Source organism: Ambystoma mexicanum, chromosome 9 (genome assembly GCF_040938575.1).
Source record: "Ambystoma mexicanum isolate Mex_15411 chromosome 9, UKY_AmexF1_1, whole genome shotgun sequence".
NCBI lineage: Eukaryota > Metazoa > Chordata > Amphibia > Caudata > Ambystomatidae > Ambystoma > Ambystoma mexicanum.
In genome coordinates, this window is record NC_090931.1 from 1101762637 (window position 1) to 1101784896 (window position 22260).

The 22260-nt window shown below is 45.5% G+C and overlaps 1 protein-coding gene across 5 annotated transcripts in view; it reads right to left on the bottom strand.

The window, feature by feature from the left end:
• The window catches only part of GALNT13 (polypeptide N-acetylgalactosaminyltransferase 13), a 1280472-nt gene that overhangs the window by 758522 nt on the left and 499690 nt on the right, over nucleotides 1-22260 (bottom strand). For all 5 annotated transcript variants that reach the window (XM_069616427.1, XM_069616426.1, XM_069616425.1 and 2 more), the window contains exon 3: nucleotides 21348-21514. In XM_069616427.1, the coding sequence (XP_069472528.1) occupies nucleotides 21348-21514 (167 nt within the window). The remainder of the gene's footprint in view (nucleotides 1-21347; nucleotides 21515-22260) is intronic.

Genomic DNA, 22260 nt, shown 5'->3' on the forward strand with positions numbered 1-22260 from the left:
AATTAAGAACCTTGAGTCCCGGGGAATAATCCGTCCAGTCCACAGCACCTTCAATAATCCGGTGCTGGGAATATTGAAGCCAAACGGCCAGTGGAGACTCTGCGCTGACCTCAGGGAGCTCAACAAACGGGTCCACACTTCCCGATGGCCTCTTCCCTACATTGACCAAGGGCTGGCCCAGATTCAGGGGTCACAGGTATTCACTGCAATAGACCTGACCAATGGATACTGGACCGTGCCTGTCAGTAGGGAGGACCAATACAAGCTGGCTTTTACCTTTGGGGGCCAGCAGTACACATGGACCCGGACTCCCTTCGGATACCTCAACTCCGGCAATGAATTCAATATTTTCCTACATAAGGCCATGCCCGACCTGGGTACGAGGGGTAACCTGGCTTATGTAGATGATGTCCTCATCAAAAGTTCATCTGTGGAGGAACACATAGCAGAGATCCGTTATGTTCTGACACAGTTGAGGGCCGCCGGAGCAAAACTTTCCTTTCAGAAAGCACAGTGGTGTAGAACCCGTGTTAATTTCTTGGGGCATGAGATTACTCCTCAGGGTCTCTGTCCCCAGGAAAAGAAAGTGGAAGCACTTCAGAAACTGAAAGACCCCACAACTCTGCGGGAACTAAGGAGCCTCCTTGGACTGACTAATTACAGCAGAAAGTTCATTGAGGGCTACGCAGAGATCACCAAACCCCTGATTCATCTCCTGAAGGGGGGGTCAAGTGGGAATGGGGTCCAGAACAAGCCGAGGCAGTAAAACAACTCAAAAGAAGCCTCTCACAAGCGCCTTGCCTAGCTTACCCTGTCAGAAACAAGGAGTTCTTCCTGGAGACGGGGTTCTCTGATACGTGCTTGACGGCAGTATTATACCAAAAGCATGACAAGGTCAATAAAGTAATCTCCTATGCGAGCAAAACTTTATCCTCTGTGGAGGAAAAATTCAACGATTGTGAGAAGGCACTCCTGGCAACGGTGTGGGCATTGAAGAATTACCGCCCGTTTATCCAGGGGGAACACATCATAGTGGAGACTCCACACCAGCCTCTGCAATATCTCCAAAGTGACAGAATCCGGGCCGGAAATGTGAGTAATTCCCGAATTACTTCCTGGATTCTGTCAATGCAAGGCTTTCCTGTGGAGGTCAGATATGGCCAAAACAAGAAGAGTCCCCTCGCGCAAGGTCTGGCTGACTTGCATGATTGTGCCAGAGAAAACTGTCTCGAGGACGAAAGTCTAAAAATAAAGGACAACATGGAGGCATACCTTAATTCCCCACACAAAGTCTTTGAAGAAGACAAGTGTGAGGGAATGCCCACTGTCTATGTGGATGGATGCTCTTACCATGTTGACTACAACGGGGAGAAAGAACTAGTGGCCGGCGTAGGGAATGCATGGGTGAATGAGTCCCCAGAACCCTCCGCCGGATTCAAAATTGGTCCCCGAAGTAGTCAGGTGGCAGAATTGATGGCTGTGCATCAGGCCATCCTCACTGCTGTCCAACATCAACTCCACGAACTGGTCATAATCACAGATTCGGATTATGTACGGAACGGGTTCGTGGAGCACCTGGTTAATTGGAAAACCAGAGGCATGTTATGTGCTAACAACAAACCCTTGAAACATGGGAAGTTGATCCAAAACATTGATGATCTGGTCAACTCGAATGAGATGACCATCTATTGGAAAAAGATCAAGGGTCATTCCAAAGTAGAGGGACCAGACAAAACTGGAAATGACTTAGCTGATCAGCTGGCCAAAACCGGGGCCATCCAAGGGGATCTAATTGAGATTGAGTCCCTGTTGGGGGAAATCCAGGTCACTGCAATCACTAGGTCCCAGACAAATGCTCACAACGACCTTTCAATTGCACAATGGAGTAAGGAGACCCCTGATGCTGATTTGATTACCGCTCAGAAGGGGGATCCAATAATTGGTACATTTTACCAGCACCTTGAGGACCCTGAGAACTTTCCCCTGACGGATACCGATTACACTGGGAAAGAGGACCTAAGAGTGTTGATGAAATGTCCAAAAATGTTCAGAATCCAAGACGGTTTGTTGGTAAGGAAATCCAAAGCTGGCCACGATCAGTGGGTGGTTCCTACCTCATTCCGAAGCCTGATGTTAAGTCACGCCCATGATGCGGCCACGGCCGGTCACAGGGGGTTTCACACAACATTGGAAATCTTAAGAGAGGTTGCCTACTGGCCACACATGGGGCAGGACCTCGACCAATACTTGAAGGGGTGTCTTGTGTGTGCACAATTTCAGCCATCATCCCTCACGCACCGGGCGCCTTTACAAAAGAGGGGAATGACACTGCCATGGTCAGATTTACAAATCGACTTTGTAGGCCCTGTGATTCGCTCGGCTAGGGGGAATAAGTACATGTTGACCGTCACATGCTTGTTTACCAAGTGGGTGGAATGTCTCCCAGCCCCAAATTGCAAGGCAGAAACTGCAGCTGCCTTGATGATTAACCACATCTTTTCCCGTTTTGGTCTACCTCAAAGGATTGAGTCAGACAGAGGTAGCCACTTCACCAGTGAAGTAATGACAAAGATGTGGGAGATACTGGGGGTCAAGAGAAAGCTGCATATTGCTTATAGACCAGCTTCTTCTGGGGCAGTAGAGAGATATAACCGGACAATTGTGAGCATATTGAAGAAGTTTGTGGCAGATTCTGGGCCAAGTTGGGATATCCGATTACCTCTGGTCCTAATGGCCATCAGATCTACCCCTTCATCTGCAACCAAAATGTCACCATTTGAGTTGATGACTGGGCGCAAGATGGTGCTTCCTCAGCATTTGCTCTATAGGACCCAAGAGCAGACACTGATAAATGCCTCCACTACTCATGAGTATGTAGAGAATTTAAGGAAACACCTCCAACATGCTTTTGCTTATGCTCAGCGGAATCTAGAAAGATCGGCTGATAGCATGAAGACCCATTATGACCTGAAAACTTCCAGGAAGGAATATCAGGTGGGAGACCGGGTCTATCTATACAACTTCCAAAGGAACCAGGCCAAGCAGCGCAAATTTTTGCCTACATGGAAGGGACCCTTTGAGATCGTCGATAAGATCTCCCCTGTGGCCTACAAGATCCGCATCCCCAAAGGCGGTTCGGCAGAGGGGGAAGACAAGTGGGTCCACATAAACCAGTTGAAATGTTGCCATCCCAGGCACACTCTGCAACAACTGGAGGAATCCTCTGGAATCCTAGCGGGTACTGTCTCAGACTAATTCAGTTCCAACCATAAAACATACCACATCTAGTCTCTAAAATATTGTGATTTGCATGAAACTGTCTCTTAGTTATACTGTTTTTTTTTTCTCAAAATAAGAATGTAATGTTTCGTTATGATAAAATGCATATGCTGCCCCACTACCTCAACAGTGGTGGAAAAACGTCTATGAGTAGATATTGCCGCTTTTGCTTTATCATCCTAGGAGAGATGAAACCATGAAGGATGACCAAGAAGAACGATCCGGAGACCGGGAGCAGAGACGCAACGGGCCCGGGGTACCGCCCAATCTTCCCATCAGGACCGGCGAGGAGAACCGATCGATCAGTACCGGATGGAGAAGAAAACGCTGAACTGTGTCATCTACAGAAGAGGAAGAAGATTATGCGGACAGACCGGTGCGTGGGTCAAAACCCTTGGGCACGCGACTCCCCATCGACCCAAACTCAAAGTGCAGTCACGTGGGGGGGCTTGTAGGGTGTCCTGACCCACGTTTAAGCTACCCTGCTACAACATTTGGTGCTGTGGGCTTAGGAAATTCAAGATGGCGGAAAACCCACATGTGCGCCGAAATCCAGGAAAGCTGCGCAGTTTGTGCGCCCACCAAAATGGTTGCCTCACTTGCCACCCACCAGTGCGAGAATGAAAGGCCGGGTTGCCATGAGGGAAATGGGTTGCCAAAGGAAAAACAGTAGCGCCGGTTAGCTTCAAAGCGCTTTAAAACCACCATTGGACTACCCGCACAGTAGTCTGAAACCATTGGGAATGGCAATGCTGATTGCCAAATGCAACCTAGAATTGTGGGGAATTCATTTCTTAAATCCCAAAAATGGGTGCAGTACCAGTACTCACCACTATCCAAAAGCCGGCGTTTTAAAACCACTCTGTGTGTTTTTCTGAAGGCAAGCAAAATGCCTATTTCAAACCTTGCAACATGTGCAAAATATTCACTGAACACCAGCAGACATTTGGCAGAATGGAGTTTTGTGTGCCTACAAAATCTGGGAAATGAAGAGCCCAAAAACAATGCTTATAACAAAAATGCTATGGAGTCAGCAGCTTAAGCCTAACTACAACTGGATTTAAAACCACCAAAATCGAAAATGTTAAATTAAATGAGTGACCTATGTTTGGTGTCACATGCCTTTGTAACTGTTGAAATGTCATAGTTTTGCGCTTAGAATCAGCATTCTAGCTGCATGTGTAAAATTACAAGTTATTTTAAAAGCAACAAAAAGTTAGCTGAAGGTCTGACTTAAGGAACTTGATTTTGCCTAGCAACTACCCATCAGCAGTGAAACTTGAGTCACCACTGTGTTCCCAGGCCAACCTTCCTTTTGCTGCCCAGGCTAAGGATATGCCATCTATCTGATAATTGAATTTCCTGTGCTCTGCCAGAGAGTGAACAAAGCCCTCTCCACTCAGGCAAAGGTTTTTTATTACAGACGTCGTAAAAAGTGGCTTCCTCCTGGAGAAGCTGGGAGGAGCACTGCCTGTGAGAAGCAAGCTGGCTTGGCAGAAACTGGAAAGACTGGTTTCTGTACCATGTGACCTGAAAAGACACACCCCTGCAGCAAGGATATGGTTTTATAAAAAGGGGGATAATTCATAGAGCGGACATGTGAAAATTTTATAAATGATACCATAATTCTTGTGATTTTTCTGCCCACAGTTTAAGACGTGGTAGGAACCGGTGGTATGTTCAGGGGGGTTTTAGCGGAAAAGTGGATATTACTCTAAATGTGTGCATGTTAAAAATCTGAAACTTCATCAGTTAATGTCCCTACCCCCTGCACACATGTATGTAAAGTTGGGTCCATGTCGGAATTTGGAAAAGCAGTTAAAAAGTCAATTATGTACACTCTTTGAATGCAAGCTCCGAGAATGAGCAGATTTGGACATAGACATGGCTAAATTCAGCCACACCATGTATATGTAATTTTAAACAAATGTGTACCTGTGCAAATATGTTTTTAGGTCAGATATAGATTGTGTGTAAAGTTGACAGGGGTGGGTTCTCTGTATCATAAACAGACCTCATCATGATGACACTTCATTTCATTCCCCCAATCAAGGGGACGAATGAAAGCTGACCAATGACGATTGAGAGGGGCAAGTCTAGTGATGCAACACACACACCCATTCTCAAGAAACAGATAAAAGCAGAGAGTCAGGACACATAGGGAGATTCATTTTTCATCTGCCGCTGAAAGCTCTGCCGGAAAAATCCATACTTACCTCCATCAAACTCCAGAAAGCCAAACTAGAGACTTCAATCTATCCAGAGCAGAGAGACCCAAAGAACCGGTGCCTAGCAGAGACCAGACCCCTGTGAGCAGTTCCAGAGGCCAGGCGCTGTGAGCAGAACCCGGAAAGACCTGACCAGACTGAAGTCCGTGACCAAGTCGCTTTCCTGTTCAAAATCTCTTGTGAGTACTTAGCAAAACTCAGAACACATCTCTTAGTTTAAATTCATCTAATTCAATCTATTTAACCTAAGTAGAACTGCCTCCTAGCTGTCACCTGTCATTCTAGCTGCAAAAAATTTGTCACTTGTCATTTTGAAAAAGTGTGCGTTTAAAATTTACAAAACCAAAAACGACCTTTACTAAATTACTCATATCTCCGCAACCGTTTGGGCTAGAGACTTGCAATAACTTTCATTTGGAAGCTGAGATCCCAGGCTTTTCTAGGACCCCAAAACGGTAGAGATAGTCCTTGCGGTTCCTTTGTAATAGCGCTCGGCGCATCCGCGAATTTTACCGCGATTTGCAATTTCTTCACATGTAAAAACTGCTGCTGTTTGCTTTCCATTGGCCAGAAATTCGTTTAACCTGCTAACTATCCCTGCATCATTGCTAGTGTGAGCCTGGACTAATATTAACTAGAAACCACTCACCCTGAACCTCTATAAGGGAATTAAAAGCAAATTTAGCATATTTCTCATTCATTGCCAGCACATATCCAAGCATTGCCTGTGTTTTCAAAACTCCTATCTGTTTTCTGTAAGCTTGCTGGGATTGAACTGAATTACAGTTGATTGCATTTCTGAGGACTGTGTGTTTTCCTTCCATTTCCTTGCATTGCATAAAGAGGGGGGGAGGGAATAGCCCGAGAAAAGTGATTACATTGTCTGGTTGAATCATATTGCGTATTTTCTGTACTGCATTCATTGAATATTGCATCCACCTGAGCTTACATAAAGCATCCTCTACCACGTTATACTTTTGTTCCTAATTACCAGTGTGCTACCTTATCCATTTCATCTCAACTCCTTAGTAATTATAAAGAAGTGTGCTAGTGCCAGATTCTCTGTTGTTAATCTTTATCATATCAGATTAAGTGTGCTATTCAATTATTAATTTATTAAAAAGTGTGATATATATTTTAATTTATCAAATAAACCTTTTAAACTTGCAAAACAGAACTACTTCTTGGCTCAGTGGGGTCAGGGGGATTCCAAGAGAGGGGTGTTATACAAGGGTAGTCATCCAGAACGTATGAACTGGACCTAAAGATATATCAATAAGGGTTTTCATTCAGTATTATAGACTAGGCGTTGACTTAGCTGTAGTGTTGAATTGAATCCTCTTACAGCCTGGACAATCCATCTGTCCCAAACATTGTCGCTGCGTGACTCGCATGAGCGGGCAAGCCTCATTGCACCTCGCAAATGACAGTGAATCAGACTTTGTACTAGTGAACCCAATCTGAAATCTGCTTAACGGTGGTGGTGTGTAAGGCCTAAGAATGAAGGCTGTGATGGGCAGGAAGTCTGGCCTATGTAGTGCCAAGGTGGGGAAGACTAGTACTAAGTTAACAACAAGGGATAATCCCTCCCACCCCCCGACTCAGATGCCTCCTATCACCGGTTCCTTGGACAGTTCCGTGGCCACTCATACAAACCTGATTACGGGTTACTTTGGGCCAATGGGCAAAAATCCACTCAATGTCACAGCTGCTCCCCATCGCTTGCCGAATTACCAGCTGTCCCCTCAGATTTGTTTCTCTCCGGGGAGACCCACGCAAATAGAAAGACCATTTTGGACCCCAACATAGCACCTATGCCCCCGGCTTGCCTATACCCTGCTTTTTTGGCATCTACATTTCGGGAAGAAGAGGGACTGGAAGAACCCCTTCAATCTGCACAAATGGAGGCGTTCAAGTCATAGATTGACAACAATAACTCCTTATTGAAGTTACTAATGAATCTTCATCAGAATTCTTTGGGTTCAGCTGCCAAGAATACTGCTGCCCTAAACTCTTCTGTGATTTATGACATCATTGGAACCCAATTGTCATTGTCACCTGACATGCAAAGGCTGCTCTCATCATCCTGCGCATGAAGAAGTTACGATGAAGACAGTGAAACTATGAGTGAGGGCGAGGATGGCCAGAAATCACTGGTCCCCCTATTGTTTGCCCCTTGCATATAAGACACTGTAAACAGAAGGGGTGTACCTGTGATATGCTAGAAGGTTTTGGTGCTTCTCTGGATGCTTTGCTGTTGCTATGTACTGACAAGGCAAATGAACAAAGCACAATTAAGTCAATACCGAATAGGGGGGGGTGGGGGTTCCAGCTAGCAGTGTTATGAGATCAGTTGGGTCGGCGCCAGAAGCGGCCTACATCCCTCTGTTGCATATTCCAACTGGCAACACTTTACCTATGTCTATTAATGCAACGGAAACAGACATCCAGGCACTTAGCACCTGTGGCAGAAAAGGAAGGAAGTGAAAAGCTACCACTCCCTCAGATCTCCAGTTCCAGTCTAAACTCTTTTTCTGGTACAGATGTATCATTACAAATGCACTACGCCTTAGTCTTCTTTTATTTGACTACAAGGCACCTTTATTTCTGCTTGTTAGGGAAACTCCATAGTGGGTGATCATATTCATTTCATACATTTTTGTACCAAATGATAAAAAAACTAACAACAATTCTCTCATACAAAATAGACTTGACTTATTCTCCAGTGTTCCTCTTATGTGGGGTTAGTAGTTAAAAGTGCTTTCATTACAGTATAAATCGAACCTTGTCATTTACAATGTTTTTTTTCAATTTGTTTCTGGGTGACCGTTAACAACCAAAAGAGACTTATGTATAACAGGAGACAACGTGGCGTCACTTTTCCTTATCTCAACCACAGTCTATTAGTGTTAGCGATGGTTGTACAATAACGTTTGAAGCACCCGGTGGCTATACGCAAGTGTTAACAATTGCCACTATTTAATTTGTTGCATGGATGATGTTTTTTGTCAATGCGTCATCGACACGTTGTGTTTCAGCCCTTTCGATAATGGTGCGCACATCTAGGTGACCAAACCGTTTTGTTGTGCTATTGGGCCTTCATCAGGACGAATGTGGTTAAAGGCACGATGTAAATCAGTGTTCTAACCCTTTTTGGTTTTGTATGTGAATCTGGAGGTAGCTCGGATCCGCGGGATAACCTTATTCCATTTGGTGGATAAATCAATATTACCATTAAAAGTGGCTCTGGTATTTAATCCTAAAGCATTCTGATTTCATGGTTCTCTTTGACCGCCTGAGTCAATGACCTCTAATCGGGCTGTGTTCACGGCCTTGTGGAAAACCATAGATCTTAATAGCCAATCCCAGCCTTCAGTCTGGCTTGCTCAAATAAACAGGGATTACTCTTATTTACTGTCCCTGGATTCAGTGAATGAGGATGTCTTGTCCTTAGAATGGGCAAACTCTAGTCCCATAGTCACAAACAATCTGACATGCACTGGGGACCTTTTGCCATCTGTCCCGAGAAATTCCATCAAGTCCCACAGTCAAAAAGTCATAGTGCGATTGCCCCTCTCGAGCCCACGCAGGACGTAGGAGGCACAAAGCCTAAGAGGTGACCCACAACAATGTGGCAGGAGCCATGTGCCAGCCCCTTAACCACGGTTACCAATACCCCTCCAGATGGCTCTAAAAGGCAGGTTGACCTACAGGGCCCACTGCAAAGGTGGTTATTACTGACCGAGAGAGTCAGCCATTCAAAACCAATTCAAGATAAGTCCCCGGGAGTGAGTATCCAACGTCCTCAGTTTGGACCAGGTATTGCACCTGGGGCTCGGACTATGGATAACGCACAGGGCAAACCACAGGAGGGACCTAAAACACAATGGCCCCAACAAATCCGGCAGACAGAAATGTGGGACAAAGGGATGAACAAGGTCAACAACAGAGCAGAGTTTCAACACAACCAGCCAGCTCTCTATGGGAAGGGGTTAAAATTGGAAGAACTTTCCCCATCAAATTCTTTATAAACTGTAGTTTCCTATTTAAACTTTTCCAGTGTATCCCACCACACAGGAACATAACTAGCTGTTACGCTCACCTGGTATCCACGGGGATGCCACCCAGCCCTGGTTTGATGATTTGCACTCTCGAACCCTCTCCCGGTTCCTTGGTAAGGCCTCTGGTTAAAGATGGGTCTGCAATATAGGAGAGCTGGATTCAATACCAGATTGTCTTTGTTTTCCCACCTCCCTTGGCCTCAACTCCTTCCTCCCCCTTGGGCCCTCTCCTCACCTTAATATTGTAAAAGGTGGATTCTACATCCTGCTCATTGTGGCAGGGGTGCATAGATATGGGGGGCGAGCAGCAACCAAGTTAATTCACTGGTGCAAGCCCCCCTGTGGGAATCCAGGCCTGCTGCGACTCCGTAGGTTTGCTGCTTTACAGTCTTTATATGCAGTTCTCATGTTCCTCTTAGTTCGAATAATAATGTCTTGCTTCTTTCCTTGTAGGTATGGAAAGGTATTTTGCTGTTGTCTTGCAGTTTGAAGATGAGCATGGGCCGATAGGCGAAAGCGCAGTGTGCGCGATGCTGTCCGGTGAGTAATGCGCGATGCGCAGCGCTGTTTCGCCTTTTAATTGCTAACCTGTGTCTTTTCTCTCCTTGCAGGTTGCGATGTTCCTCGCTGAGTGCCGTAATGTTCCAGCAATGATACTGACCAGGAGATGACTACCCAGGTAAGAATTGTGTGGCTTTCTTCATTCGGGAGGAAACGTGAGTAAACGCTTAATAATGCTGTCTTTCTTTCTCCTCTTTCCAGGTTATGGTATTCCAGGACGCATGCAGTGCCGGATGATGGAGTTCATACCTTCAGGTGAGTGGAGCTGAAGTCGGCGATGGATTGAAGACAGGATACTGTTCCAGGCAAGTTTCGTAGTGTTCTTTCTCTCTCTGCAGGTCCTTGGTTTCAGGTAAGATGGCATCAAAGAACTGGACACAGTGAGCGTTATGCTGCCCACAGCAGAATAACGCAAAGCATGTTCTGCTGTTTGGGTGTGGTTTAAATAGTCTCAGGTAAAGTAGTCCAGGTAAAATAGTCCCAGGCCTGCCACACCCAAAGTAGTCCAGGTAAAGTAGTCCCAGGCCTGCCACACCCAAAAGACTAGACCGCATAGCTCAGTTCCTTGTAAGTGAGCTATGTGTGTGTCTCCATGTTGGCTGAACACCCCCAAGTTAAATAGTCCCAAGTAAATAGTCCTATTCTAATGTTGGTCTTCATGATGGTTATGAGCCTGGCGTCAAAGGCGCCAGGACTGTCTCCAAGAGAGTCTTGGATGAGGTTTTACGGCCTTTGACCTGGCCCTAACTGGAAGGCTGACTTGCCAGTGAGGGCCAGGGGCAAAGGTCATGACACTAGCAGTGATATTGCAAGGATTATGCTGCTAAAGGTTTGCAGCGCTACTAATTCGGCGGTGGTGGAGTTCATCACCCTAGCCATCTCAGCCCTATTGAGCCTTTCACCACCTGAATGCATCACATCCTCCCATCTCCGACGTCTCTAAGAAGTCACACTACCAGCTGCACCTCCTCAGGGGTATTCTTCCTTTCCTCTCCTTCCCCCAGAGGCTCACTGTCTCCAGAGCTCTGGTTCTCTCTAGGCTGGACTATTGCAAAGCCTTTTTCTAAATCTGCATGCTTCCACCCTCCACCCTCTGCAACTCATCCAGAACAGGACTGCGAGACTCGTCCTTGGCCTCAAGCCCAGGGATCGTATCTCTACAGGACTGAAATCTCTGCACTGGCTCCCAGTGGCTGCAAGGATTACGCTCAAAACCCTCTGCATTGTCCACAAGGCCTTCTGGGAGCTGGGGCCTCAATACCCTCAACTCTCTCTTCCTAAATATCTTCCTTCTCGAGCTCTTCGCTCTTCCGCCTCCAACTCCCTCAGGGTCAGTCACTTCTCCAAGCAACGTGTTGGTGGTAGATCTCTTTCTTCGGCTGGGGCCTCCCTCTGGAACAGCCTTCCTGCCCCCCTGAAACTTGAGGAGAACCATCTCCAGTTGCGGAAGCACCTCAAAACCTTTCTCTTTGCTTCTGATTTCTCTCCTCCTCTCCCCTGCTAATTTCCTGGCGGAAACTGACTTTGCACTGGCTACCTGGCCAACCTCTGATCTCGGTCCCAGGTCCCCTCCCCCGCCAGTTGCACACCTGCACTGCCTTCCTTGCAACCCCGCACTTGGGGACAGTTTTTTCTGTATCCCTAGAGTCCCTTTACCAGCACTTGACACTTGATGTCTGCACTTACCCTTTACCCTTGCACTTGCCAGCTGCTGGCCGCACTTTTCTTATTGTTATTTATTCTATTATCCTTTCACTGCACTGTCCCCTCCCGCTTCCCCTCGCACTTTCCCCTTCCCCCTTCCTATGCACTTCGTGATCTAAATGACACCTGGCCTAGTAGGATCGTTGTCTGTCTTCCCTCTGTTCCCCCTCCCTTGCCTCGTGACAGCTTGAAACACTTGTGTATAGGTGCATTATAAATGCCATATCATATCACCTGGACATAAAAGAACTGGGATTTCAATGAACATTTTGTAGGCAAGCGAGTGGCACTTCACGTGAATATGATCTGCTTTTTCAATAAGTGCACTTATGTCACACATCAGATAATGTTGCCCCTACTTCATCAAAGGGTGAACACATGGGCAATGGCCCCAAGGTGGTAACTTGGTGCCTTGACTCTTGAGGGCCATGATGGGGGCCAAGCATGAATATCTAAAAAATGGGCAACGTTGAGATGGGATTCTTGGAACCCGCAGGGCTTTAACTCCTTCTTGCTTAATCCCAGTGGCTTAACAATTTTAACGACCTATGATGTTTTTCTATTACAGGAGACATGGTTCATGGACAACTGTTTTGTGGATGGCTATAATGTCATCTGCCTGCCGGCCAAGCAGAACCTGAGAGGGCGGCCAATGGGAGGCTTGGCCATAGGGGCGAAAGCCAATTTGAACCTAGTTCCTCCAATAGTCGGTATCAATTGTGAGGATGTATTGTCGACAGTCCTTCACAAGCTGGACCCTCACTGGGGTGGGGTGCTCATTGCGGTTGACTTTAATGAACATAGGTTCCCATCGCAAGGGTGGGCTGCCCAAGTGGTTAAAAGGGATGATAAGACTACCTAGTTGGGTGGGAGCGCTTGCTAAACCCCAATTTATGGTTGGCAACAAAAGTTGGAATCCTACAATTTAGCATGCCTGAACACAAAGATGACTGGTGGTCGTGATATTCAATATACTTGGACCAACGGTAGATCCTATTCTTGTATCGATTAGGTATTCATCACTCAGGATCTATGGTGTAACTTTACCCCTATCACTGTGGTGCAATTCAATCTAAGAGACAACCTCTTATCGTTATCGGTGTGGACAAAAGAGATGGGAGACAAGCGAGCAGATAGGTTGTGTTGCTCAATGTTAACGATTAACACTGCTGGTGACCGCATACATTGGTCTGATGTAACGATTGAAAAAATGAATCCTCTCCTTAATGTTCACGGCAACCTGATTATGAATAGATTGGTCTCTCGTGAAGGGAACTTGACGGACACATTGGGCCATTTATTCATTTCTCCATTTAAAAACATTCAGAGTGGGGGCCCAGAGGGCTAGAGTGGGGTTTGCGCCCTTTGACATAGCTATACAACAGAGCAAAAAAGCGCTTTGTAAAGGGCAGGCTGCAATTAAGAAATAATCTGACCTAGTCGAGTAGGTCCGAACAGCCAATCTTACAACGCTTACCAGTATATATAAAAACTGTATTAAGCAGCACTGCAGCTCCCTACAAAGCACCAATGGGGAAAAACATGTTTGATCTATTGCATAAAAAATGACAATAGAAGGTGTTGGTCTATCTTCAAGTCTTACATAGCAGGCTATTCGGTCCAGGAACTGAACCCCATCTCTGAAGAAACGTGGCTAACATAAATGGGGTCACATTTCTATGGCCCCATGATAGCTCCTTTGCCGGCCAACTGAAAGCGCAGGGATTGGAGATTGCTGGGATCCTTCAAGGCTGACGACATCGAAATAGTAATAAACAACTTAAAAGCTTCTCTGGCAGTCATTCCCGATGCAATACCCAATGTGGTGTTCAAAGCGAACCCGCTAGCTAGGGCGGACATTTTGGCCTATTGGTTCAAAAAGATTTTGACATCGGGTGAGATTCTGGGCAGTTGGAGGGAGTCCATCTTGATTGCTGTCTATAAGAAGAGAGACTCCGGGCCCCCCTCCAATTACAGGATACCTGCCATGCTCGACTTCTGTGCTACAATCTACGCAACACTACTATTGAAACAAATAAATGAATGGGCTGAAACTACTGGCGCCTGCACAGATTTCAAATGGACTTTCACAGGGGCCACAGCACTTTGCACAACAACTGCGGTGCACAGTTTCTGCTTGCAGATATAATAGACTGCAATCAAAGGATCTATATGTGCTTCATATATTACTCAAGAGCTTTTGATACGGTCTCTCAGGAAAAGCTCTGCCACAAACTATCTCAGTGGGGTTGGGATCCGGTTCTATTATATTTTGTTAAGGCACTGCACAGTGACATGCAGGTAGCTATTTGGTTCGATTGGGGTACTTTCCACGAAAATCAAAACTAACATAGGTTTGAAACAGGGATGTGCACTCACACCACTGCTGTATAAGCACCAATGCTGTATAATCTCTATGTGTCATATTTGGACACATAGCTGTTAGGAATTAGATCCTTCCCACCGAGAATTGGCAGTGAGCGGTACCCTGGCTAATGTATGCAGACGATACGATCATCATGGATCGTACACAAATCAGCCCACAACGTGACATTAAAGCATTGGGGGAATACGCCAGTGAGAACAACTTGATTATAAACCCCCAAAAGACTAAGGTTTTGGTGCTGGGTAGAAGGACAAAATGCTGGGACACCTTTGTTTGGGTTTTAAATGGCATAAAGGTATTGATTGCAATTTATTGATTGTTACACTTATCTAGGTTTCCCCCGTGTGTTTGTTGCCTACACAGGTTGTTTGGCAAGGGCATCTCAGGTCGCATACTTAAGAAATGGCACTTGATACAACGCTTTGCGGCCTGCTCTGGCGGCAACAATATAGAGGGCCTTCTCACTCGGACATTTGGTCTTGAACTACTGTCTGATGCACAAGTGGACTGGTTAGACAGATTAGGTGGGAGCCTGCTAAGAATGATCTTAAAATAACCTAATGCTATGCTGGTTGAGGCCCTACGACTCGAGCTGGGTGTGCGGTCTATTCGTGCTCACAGGCTCCTTAAGAGATGTAAACTCTATTGTGCTTTAAGATTGTTCCCCCTGGAGGATACAAAGTTATTGCGCTTTGTGTAATTTAACTTAGGTAGTGACAATCCAAATCCTTTCCTGTTCTCGCTGTCTGAAACAGCAGTGGCCCACTGTGAAAAGATTAGCTTCCAACTATTGCATCTTATTGATACACTGGATTATCTTAACCTGCGCAAGAGAAAGACCTGGGAGTGTGATAGGGTTGTTTCTTTCCAAAAATTATGTACCAAAAGGTGCTATCAGAAATGTTTGCAACAGCCATGTACAATAGACAGAGTATGTCCCTATCTTCTTAAGCCTTGTACCCAAAAATGAGGGAATTCATTGTATACCTCTGCTAAACTTTCCTACCCACTTACAAATACACTGCGAGTTGGAGTGGAGTCAAATATGATGATAGATTGTGCCAGCTGTGTGCAGAACATGTTGAATCTTGCCGCCATGTCCTGACACAATGTAGTGCTGAGAGAAACCTGAAGGAGTCTCCCTGACTAGTCCCCGGGGATCTGTCATCATGTGGCCATGACACAGCCACCGCTACTGGATCGAGTTCCTGGGGTTGGACCAGTGAGGAATGATTACCTGGATGTGGGGCCCTCCGGGAGTGGAAGTGGGACACTGATGGGTAGATGCTGTATCCCCCTTCTTACACCTTTTCCCCATTGTATCCCATAGGAACTCAAACACTCCCCCTCCCCTTTTCTGACATGCACACTTTTGCACACCACGAAAGACGAAGGACAAACACGAGAGACATTTAACTGACATAACCCACCACACGGGTCAGGCAAAGTCAGGCAATTGACCAGAATCACACACACCCGACGGCCCTTTACCTTCCCCACAGGGATAAAAGATGGAGCACGCGAGCACAATACGAGCAAAGCAGACCGCACAACAAGAGATCTAACTCAGCATCGCAGTTAAAGAGGAGGAGAAAGTTGGTGCGAACTGAGAGGGTGACAAGAAAAGAAGCAACCTCAACCTTTCTGACCAAGGCCTGTGAAACCTCCACAGGAGGAATTATAAGACCACGAAATCCACTAATTTAAAAGGGACACTTATGATTACCATAATGACAAGTATATAAGTGGGTGGATAAGTATAGGAATCAGGGTCAACCACAGCAAACCAGAAGCTCCTCAGACGGATCAAGTTCTGACTCTGACCCCCAACCTCGCCCGAGCACCTCGAGGGTTCCAACTCCTTCAAACAGTGAGGAACAAACAACTCTACAAGTAGTTCTGCAACAAGAGAAGATAGACCATTGAGACAGCCTTTTTTAGACCAGGACAAAGGAAGAAAAGAAACAGGAGGGGCCACAGGAAAAGGAACTACACAGAAACTAGATAGCAGGTGCCCAAACAGGAGGACTTAATCATCAACATATCCGAACGTAGTCTGAGTACTGCAGAGAAGAACATCCTACAAAAGGGGCTTAGTTTTGTACCCACAGTGGGACTAGCTTCTTTGACACAAATATAGAACAAGTTTATTCAAAAAATGAAACTGAAAGCCTACTTTGCAGATGTTGAAATTCTAGAAGGCACACAACTAACAACTATTTGGAACTCAAACCTAAGAGTCATTTCACACCACTATTACTGCATGGTACAATAGACCTTTCCCATGAAGCTATTCTACAAGAATTGAAGGATATCTCATTCAAAACACCAAGATTTAGCAACCTTAATAAGAGGGAACATGTCGATCATCAGAAACTTGTACAAGGATGAGACTATCACCATCTGTCCAGCAGATAAAGGTGGAGCACTAGTAGTAATGAATACAGATGACTACAGAGAAGAGTGTTTAAGAAAATGTAATGACACAAATGTGTACAAAGATTTACCTTGTAATCCAACTAGAGAAATTGCAAAGAAATTTGAATACAATGTTGGAGATGGCAGAAGAGAACGAGTGGATAACTGATAAAACCAAAATCTTTCTTACACAGAGTTTTCCAAAGACACCACATCTCTATTTGCTTCCCAAAATTCACAAGTCATTAATAAAACCACCTGGACGACCAATAGTGGCTGCCACTCACAGTGTTCTTCAACCCCTAGGCATTTACATTGACACCATATTACAACCAATTATACAAAAACATCCTACTTACATAAAGGATACAACATACTTTCTTAACAGACTCGCACGGATCCAACTTGACGAGCATGACATTCTAGTCACTATTGATGTCAACAGCCTTTACACCTCCATTCCACATTGCCTAGGACAACAGGCAGTGGAATGGCTGTTGCTACAAGAAGAAGAAGTAGGGGCATCAAAGGAATGTGCTATGATGTTACTAGAATGTATTGCACAAAAGGCCTATTTCCAATCTGAAAAACAGTACTATTCACAATTCAGTGGCACAGCAATGGGTGCAAAAATGGCACCTCAAATGCGAACTCGTTCATGCTGAAATTTGAAGAGGACCATATCATCAGACACCCTGTATGGCATCGATATATAAAAAACTGGGGGAGATACATAGATGACATCTTTTTGATTTGGAATGACACACAAGAAACCCTCAATTCATTTTTGGCATGCATTAACATGATCGACACCAGGATTCAATTCACGCATGAAATTGGTCATCCAAGAGTTCATTTTCTGGACGTGCTGGTAACTCCTAGTGCACCAACATTTGACACTGTTGTATATCATAAACCCACAGACAAAATACAATCTTCTACATAGAATGAGTTTTCATCCTCTAGCTACAATAAAGAGTCTACCATACAGCCAATCACTTCATATTAAAAGAATTACTAGCACAGACTGCCAATATGAACAAGCGAAGAAGGAGATGCTGGACAAATTTAAAAAGCGATGATATAAAGAGGATGAATTGCTAACTGCTTCAGATAAAGTAAATACAGCTTACAGTCACCAAAAATCAAAACAAATATTCTTAAGCACTGGCCTATACTAACTTGTGATGGTAAATTTCCAAGCTTATTTGAGGAGAAACCAGTCTTTGCTAATCAACAGAGTAACAATTTGAGAGATTTGTTACTGCAGACAAAACCCAAGACGAGGATTAGACCAATTTAAAAAAAAAAAAAACAGGGAACTTTCCCATGCATGTCATGCAGTAACTGCAACAAAATTATAAAAGGAAACACAGTGACATACCCCAGAACGGGTGAAAAGATCAGAATCAAGAGCTATTCAACCTGTATTACAGAAGGAGTAGTATACTGTATCAAATACCTGTGTGGTCTGCTATATATTGGACAAACAAGCAGGAAAGCTTGTTTAAGATGGAACGAGCATAAATCTAATATAAGAACTCACAACCAGAAATATTTCAAGCCGAGGTACACAACATCATTAAACACATACCAAACTGTCTCAACTACAGCGACGATATCTTGGTCATCTGCACAGACATCAACAAAAATGAAACCGCTCTTCCAGCGAATGTTTCAGAGCTGCGATCCTTCCTGGGGCTAGCTAGTTACTGCACGTGCTACATTAAGGACTTTGCGTCAGTGAGTGAACCATTGAGACTTCTAACCAGACAAGATGTCACTTTCCACTGGACCGACAAGTGCCAGAAGGCGTTCGATATTATCAGAGAAAGAGTCGCCAAGGCAGAGAACATGTTGTATTAGAACCCCAACCGCCAGACAGAGCTCACAGTCGATGCCAGTCAGCTAAGACTAGGGGCCATACTGGCTCAAGTGGACACGAGAGACCCCTCTCGGACATATGTGGTGGCATACGCCAGCCGAAGCCTCTGCGCCGCAGAGTAGGCATACTCTCTGGCCCAGAAGGAAGGCCTCGCCGTGGTATGGGCGTGTGAACACTTCCATCTTTTCTTATATGGCAAACCCTTTAGGGTCATCACTGACCATCAGGCTTTATTATTCCTGTATGGCAAACCACAGGCAAAAATGCTGCCCTGGATAGCCCGATGGGGACTACGATTGCAGGACTATGCTTCCGAGATCGTTCATCGGCCAGGAAAAGGGGAAAACCCGGCAGACTTTCTCTCCAGGAGACCCCGGGAGGGGTGCACTCCAGAACCCTCAGTGGCAGAGAGATACCTTCGGTACCTCATACATCAAACCACCTCAGAAGGGATAAACATCGAGATGATAGCTCGGGAGACAGAGAATGACACAGCATGCCAAATCATCTGTGAAGGACTTGGGTCTGACATGTGGAGAAGGGCCAGAGGAAGAGGGAGAGCCGCTGTAGATCCAGTGCACACCGAGGTTGAATGACTGGTGCAAGTGAAGGATGAACTAGCGCTCTCAGATGATCATCTCCTTCTGAAGGACTGCAAGGTAGTAATCCCAACATCATTAAGGGTGAAAGTCATTGAGCTTGCCCATGAGAACCATAGAGGAATGGTATCGACCAAACACATGCTTCGCAGAAAGTCTGGTTCCCCCGCATGGACTCCATGGTTGAGGAAGCCCTAAAATCCTGCCCCATGTGCAGCCTTCTTCGGGCCTATCGAAGGAGGAAAATACATGCTAGAGGTCATGGATGAGTTTTCCCGGTACACGGAGGCTCAACTCATCTCCTGGACAGCCGCTCATCATGTCATCTCGGCACTAGAACGTATCTTCTCAGTTTATGGGATTCCTAGAGTACTCAAGACAGACAAAGGTCCCCAATTCAATGTACATCAGTTTGCACAGTTTGCGAACTACATGGGATTTCGCCATTGAAAGGTAACCCCCTTGTGGCCTCAGGCAAATGGAATGATAGAGGCATGCATGGCCAACCTAAAAAGAGCACTCCAAATAGTGAAGGTCACAGAACAACCATATGAACAGGTCTTGAACCAATTAATGCGGGACACCCGGGGCACTCCCCATAGCAACACGGGGAAAACACCCGCTGAGGTGATGTTCGGGAGAGACATTAAAATGAGAATTCCGCAGGCACAGAGGGGTGACCCTGCGCCAGCCGTAGACAAAGAAGTGAGGTAAAGAGACAATGCTGCCAAGGAATGCATGAAAGAATATGCAGACCTCCACAGATGACACAGAGTGCCCAGATTGAGGTGGAAGACGTTGTGGCTGTAAAACAAACTCAAACTCACAAACACACCTCAATTTTCCAAGTGGAACCGTTACTTGTCTCTCAGAAGAAAGGATCCATTATCACGGCACAAGGCATGGGAGGTCCCATCACCCGCAACTCATCCTATTTCAAAGGAATCCCACTGTTGGGGTCGAGACGGTTAAGTGAGCGAGCAGTTGTCCCCATTGACTATGCCTCAGACGATCCATACCTGGGAGATCATGGAGACACGGATGAATCTGATGCGGAAGGTCCCGCAGAGTGTGAAGGTTTGGGAAGCCCTCCAGACTTCATTAGTTCATGTCCGCAGCGTACACAAAACAAGCCGCACCACTGGATTGAAGAAATGGGTTAAAAAACCCACACTGGGTGTCCACCTGTTGTGAATACCTGGTGACTGTTTGAAAAAGGGGGAGATGTCACGTTGACGTCTCCATGGACACGGGCATGCGGGTGGTTGGAATAAGGGAACTGACGGAGGGAAGGGAAGTGACGAGCTGGGGGAGGCGGGGCAAGGGCAGAGTGGAGTTTGAGTTCAATAAAGATAGACGTGTTGTTTAATCCTCTGTGTCCGCGTATCTTTGCTGCTGCATCATTCCTCCCACGAGGCCCACCCAGGCCTGTAACAGCCTCCTTCTAACAAAACCTTTAGCAAGTTGCTGTCACTTGCCGATTAGGAGGAAGGTGTATTGACAACTCTGCTGATGGTGGCCTGACTTTGTCCAACCCCCTCCCCCACCTCTACCCCACCAAAACCAAATCTTCATTGAACCGAAAGCTGGAAAGGAATGCACTCATCAGTGAATGCCAGAGCGTCCTAGCGTATAATGGTAGGATCCTAGCACCCCTGCCAATTCCAGTGCTTTAAGAAAAACCCTGAGCTACTGGGACAGCACCCCAAGCCACTGATAGGTTGGAACCATCAACTTCTTAACAGTGCAAGTAATCGGCCTAGCAGAAGCCTTTTACTGTATATGGGCTGCAGTTGATGTCTCCATCTCAGAGCAACTTCTCTGCTCTTCACTTCTGCACTGGGGAGCAAGGCAGTGCAGAGCTATTTTTTGTTGCAGTTATTTTTCACATTCTGTCGGGTGCCCCGCAAAAAGACCACTATCCCACCATTGTTATCATTATCATGCAAAAGACAGAAGAAAGGCATGTGACTTTTTTAATGGTATCCCTTCCACGAAACCAGACACTTTTTTTGAGTTAGCATAATTGATCACTATCGAAAGAAAATGTGTTTACATTTTTTAATGACATTTCCAAATGCAAAATGGCCATCGATTGATTTTACCACTTAAAGTCCATGTAAACATCAGTGCCTCGTGAATCCTAGCATAGCAAAACCTTCAAATAAGTGTTGATATAAAATGTACAAGCATACTTCCATAGATTGAAAATAAAGGTGTTCATACCTCTTTCACTAGCATCATCCACCAATATGATTTCCGATAATAAATGGTGTGGGGAGCGATTTATGACACTGTGAACGGTTCGAAGAAGGGTACTCCAAGCTTCGTTGTGAAAAACAATGACAATACTTGTGTTTGGAAGCTCTTCTGAAAACACTTTTGTCTTACACCTGCCAAAGAGAAAAACAACTTCATGAGACAGTGGTTATCTGTATTTGTCGATCAATATAGTTCTATAACAACAGAGCCCATCTGATGTAGTATTTTAAGCAGTGGTTGAAGTGTACGAAAAGAAGTAGTGGAACTATGTTCCCTGCTGGCCTGCCCCTGCTCCCCACAAACCCCATTCCCACAACCCCTCCCACACACAATACACCCCCCAAAGACGTGTACCTGCTGTTTAAGGTAACGTTCAGTGCAGCGCACTGAAAGGGAAGGTTTCAACTTCTTCCTACACTTTTATTTTAAAACAAAAGCATTCCGGAACGGTTTCTTTTTAAAATAAAAGTATAGGAGCTGTACAAGCTAATTTAAAAAAGTATAGGAGCACCGCTAGCAGACCGCTCCCGCTCACTTCGACCACTGATTTTAAAGTATGTCAAGGCACCTAAAGCAAGGGTCTGTAACCTCTGGCTCTCCATATGTGGTGGACTACAGCTCCCAAGATTTCTCGCCATATCTGGTTAGGGCTGAAGGGAGATGTAGTCCATAGCATATGGAGAGGCAAATGTTGCAGACCCCTTCACTAGAGGAATGCTGCTAACTGCCTTGACAGCTAAAATATTTTAATCCGATAAACTTTGTAACTGGATACTTTCAGTGGCTTACTGAACCACTAAGCAGACTCAAATTACTGTTGTCCTATCGCACAAGCAGGGACGTCATTTCACCAAAATGCCTGGGGTGGCAGAAGTGA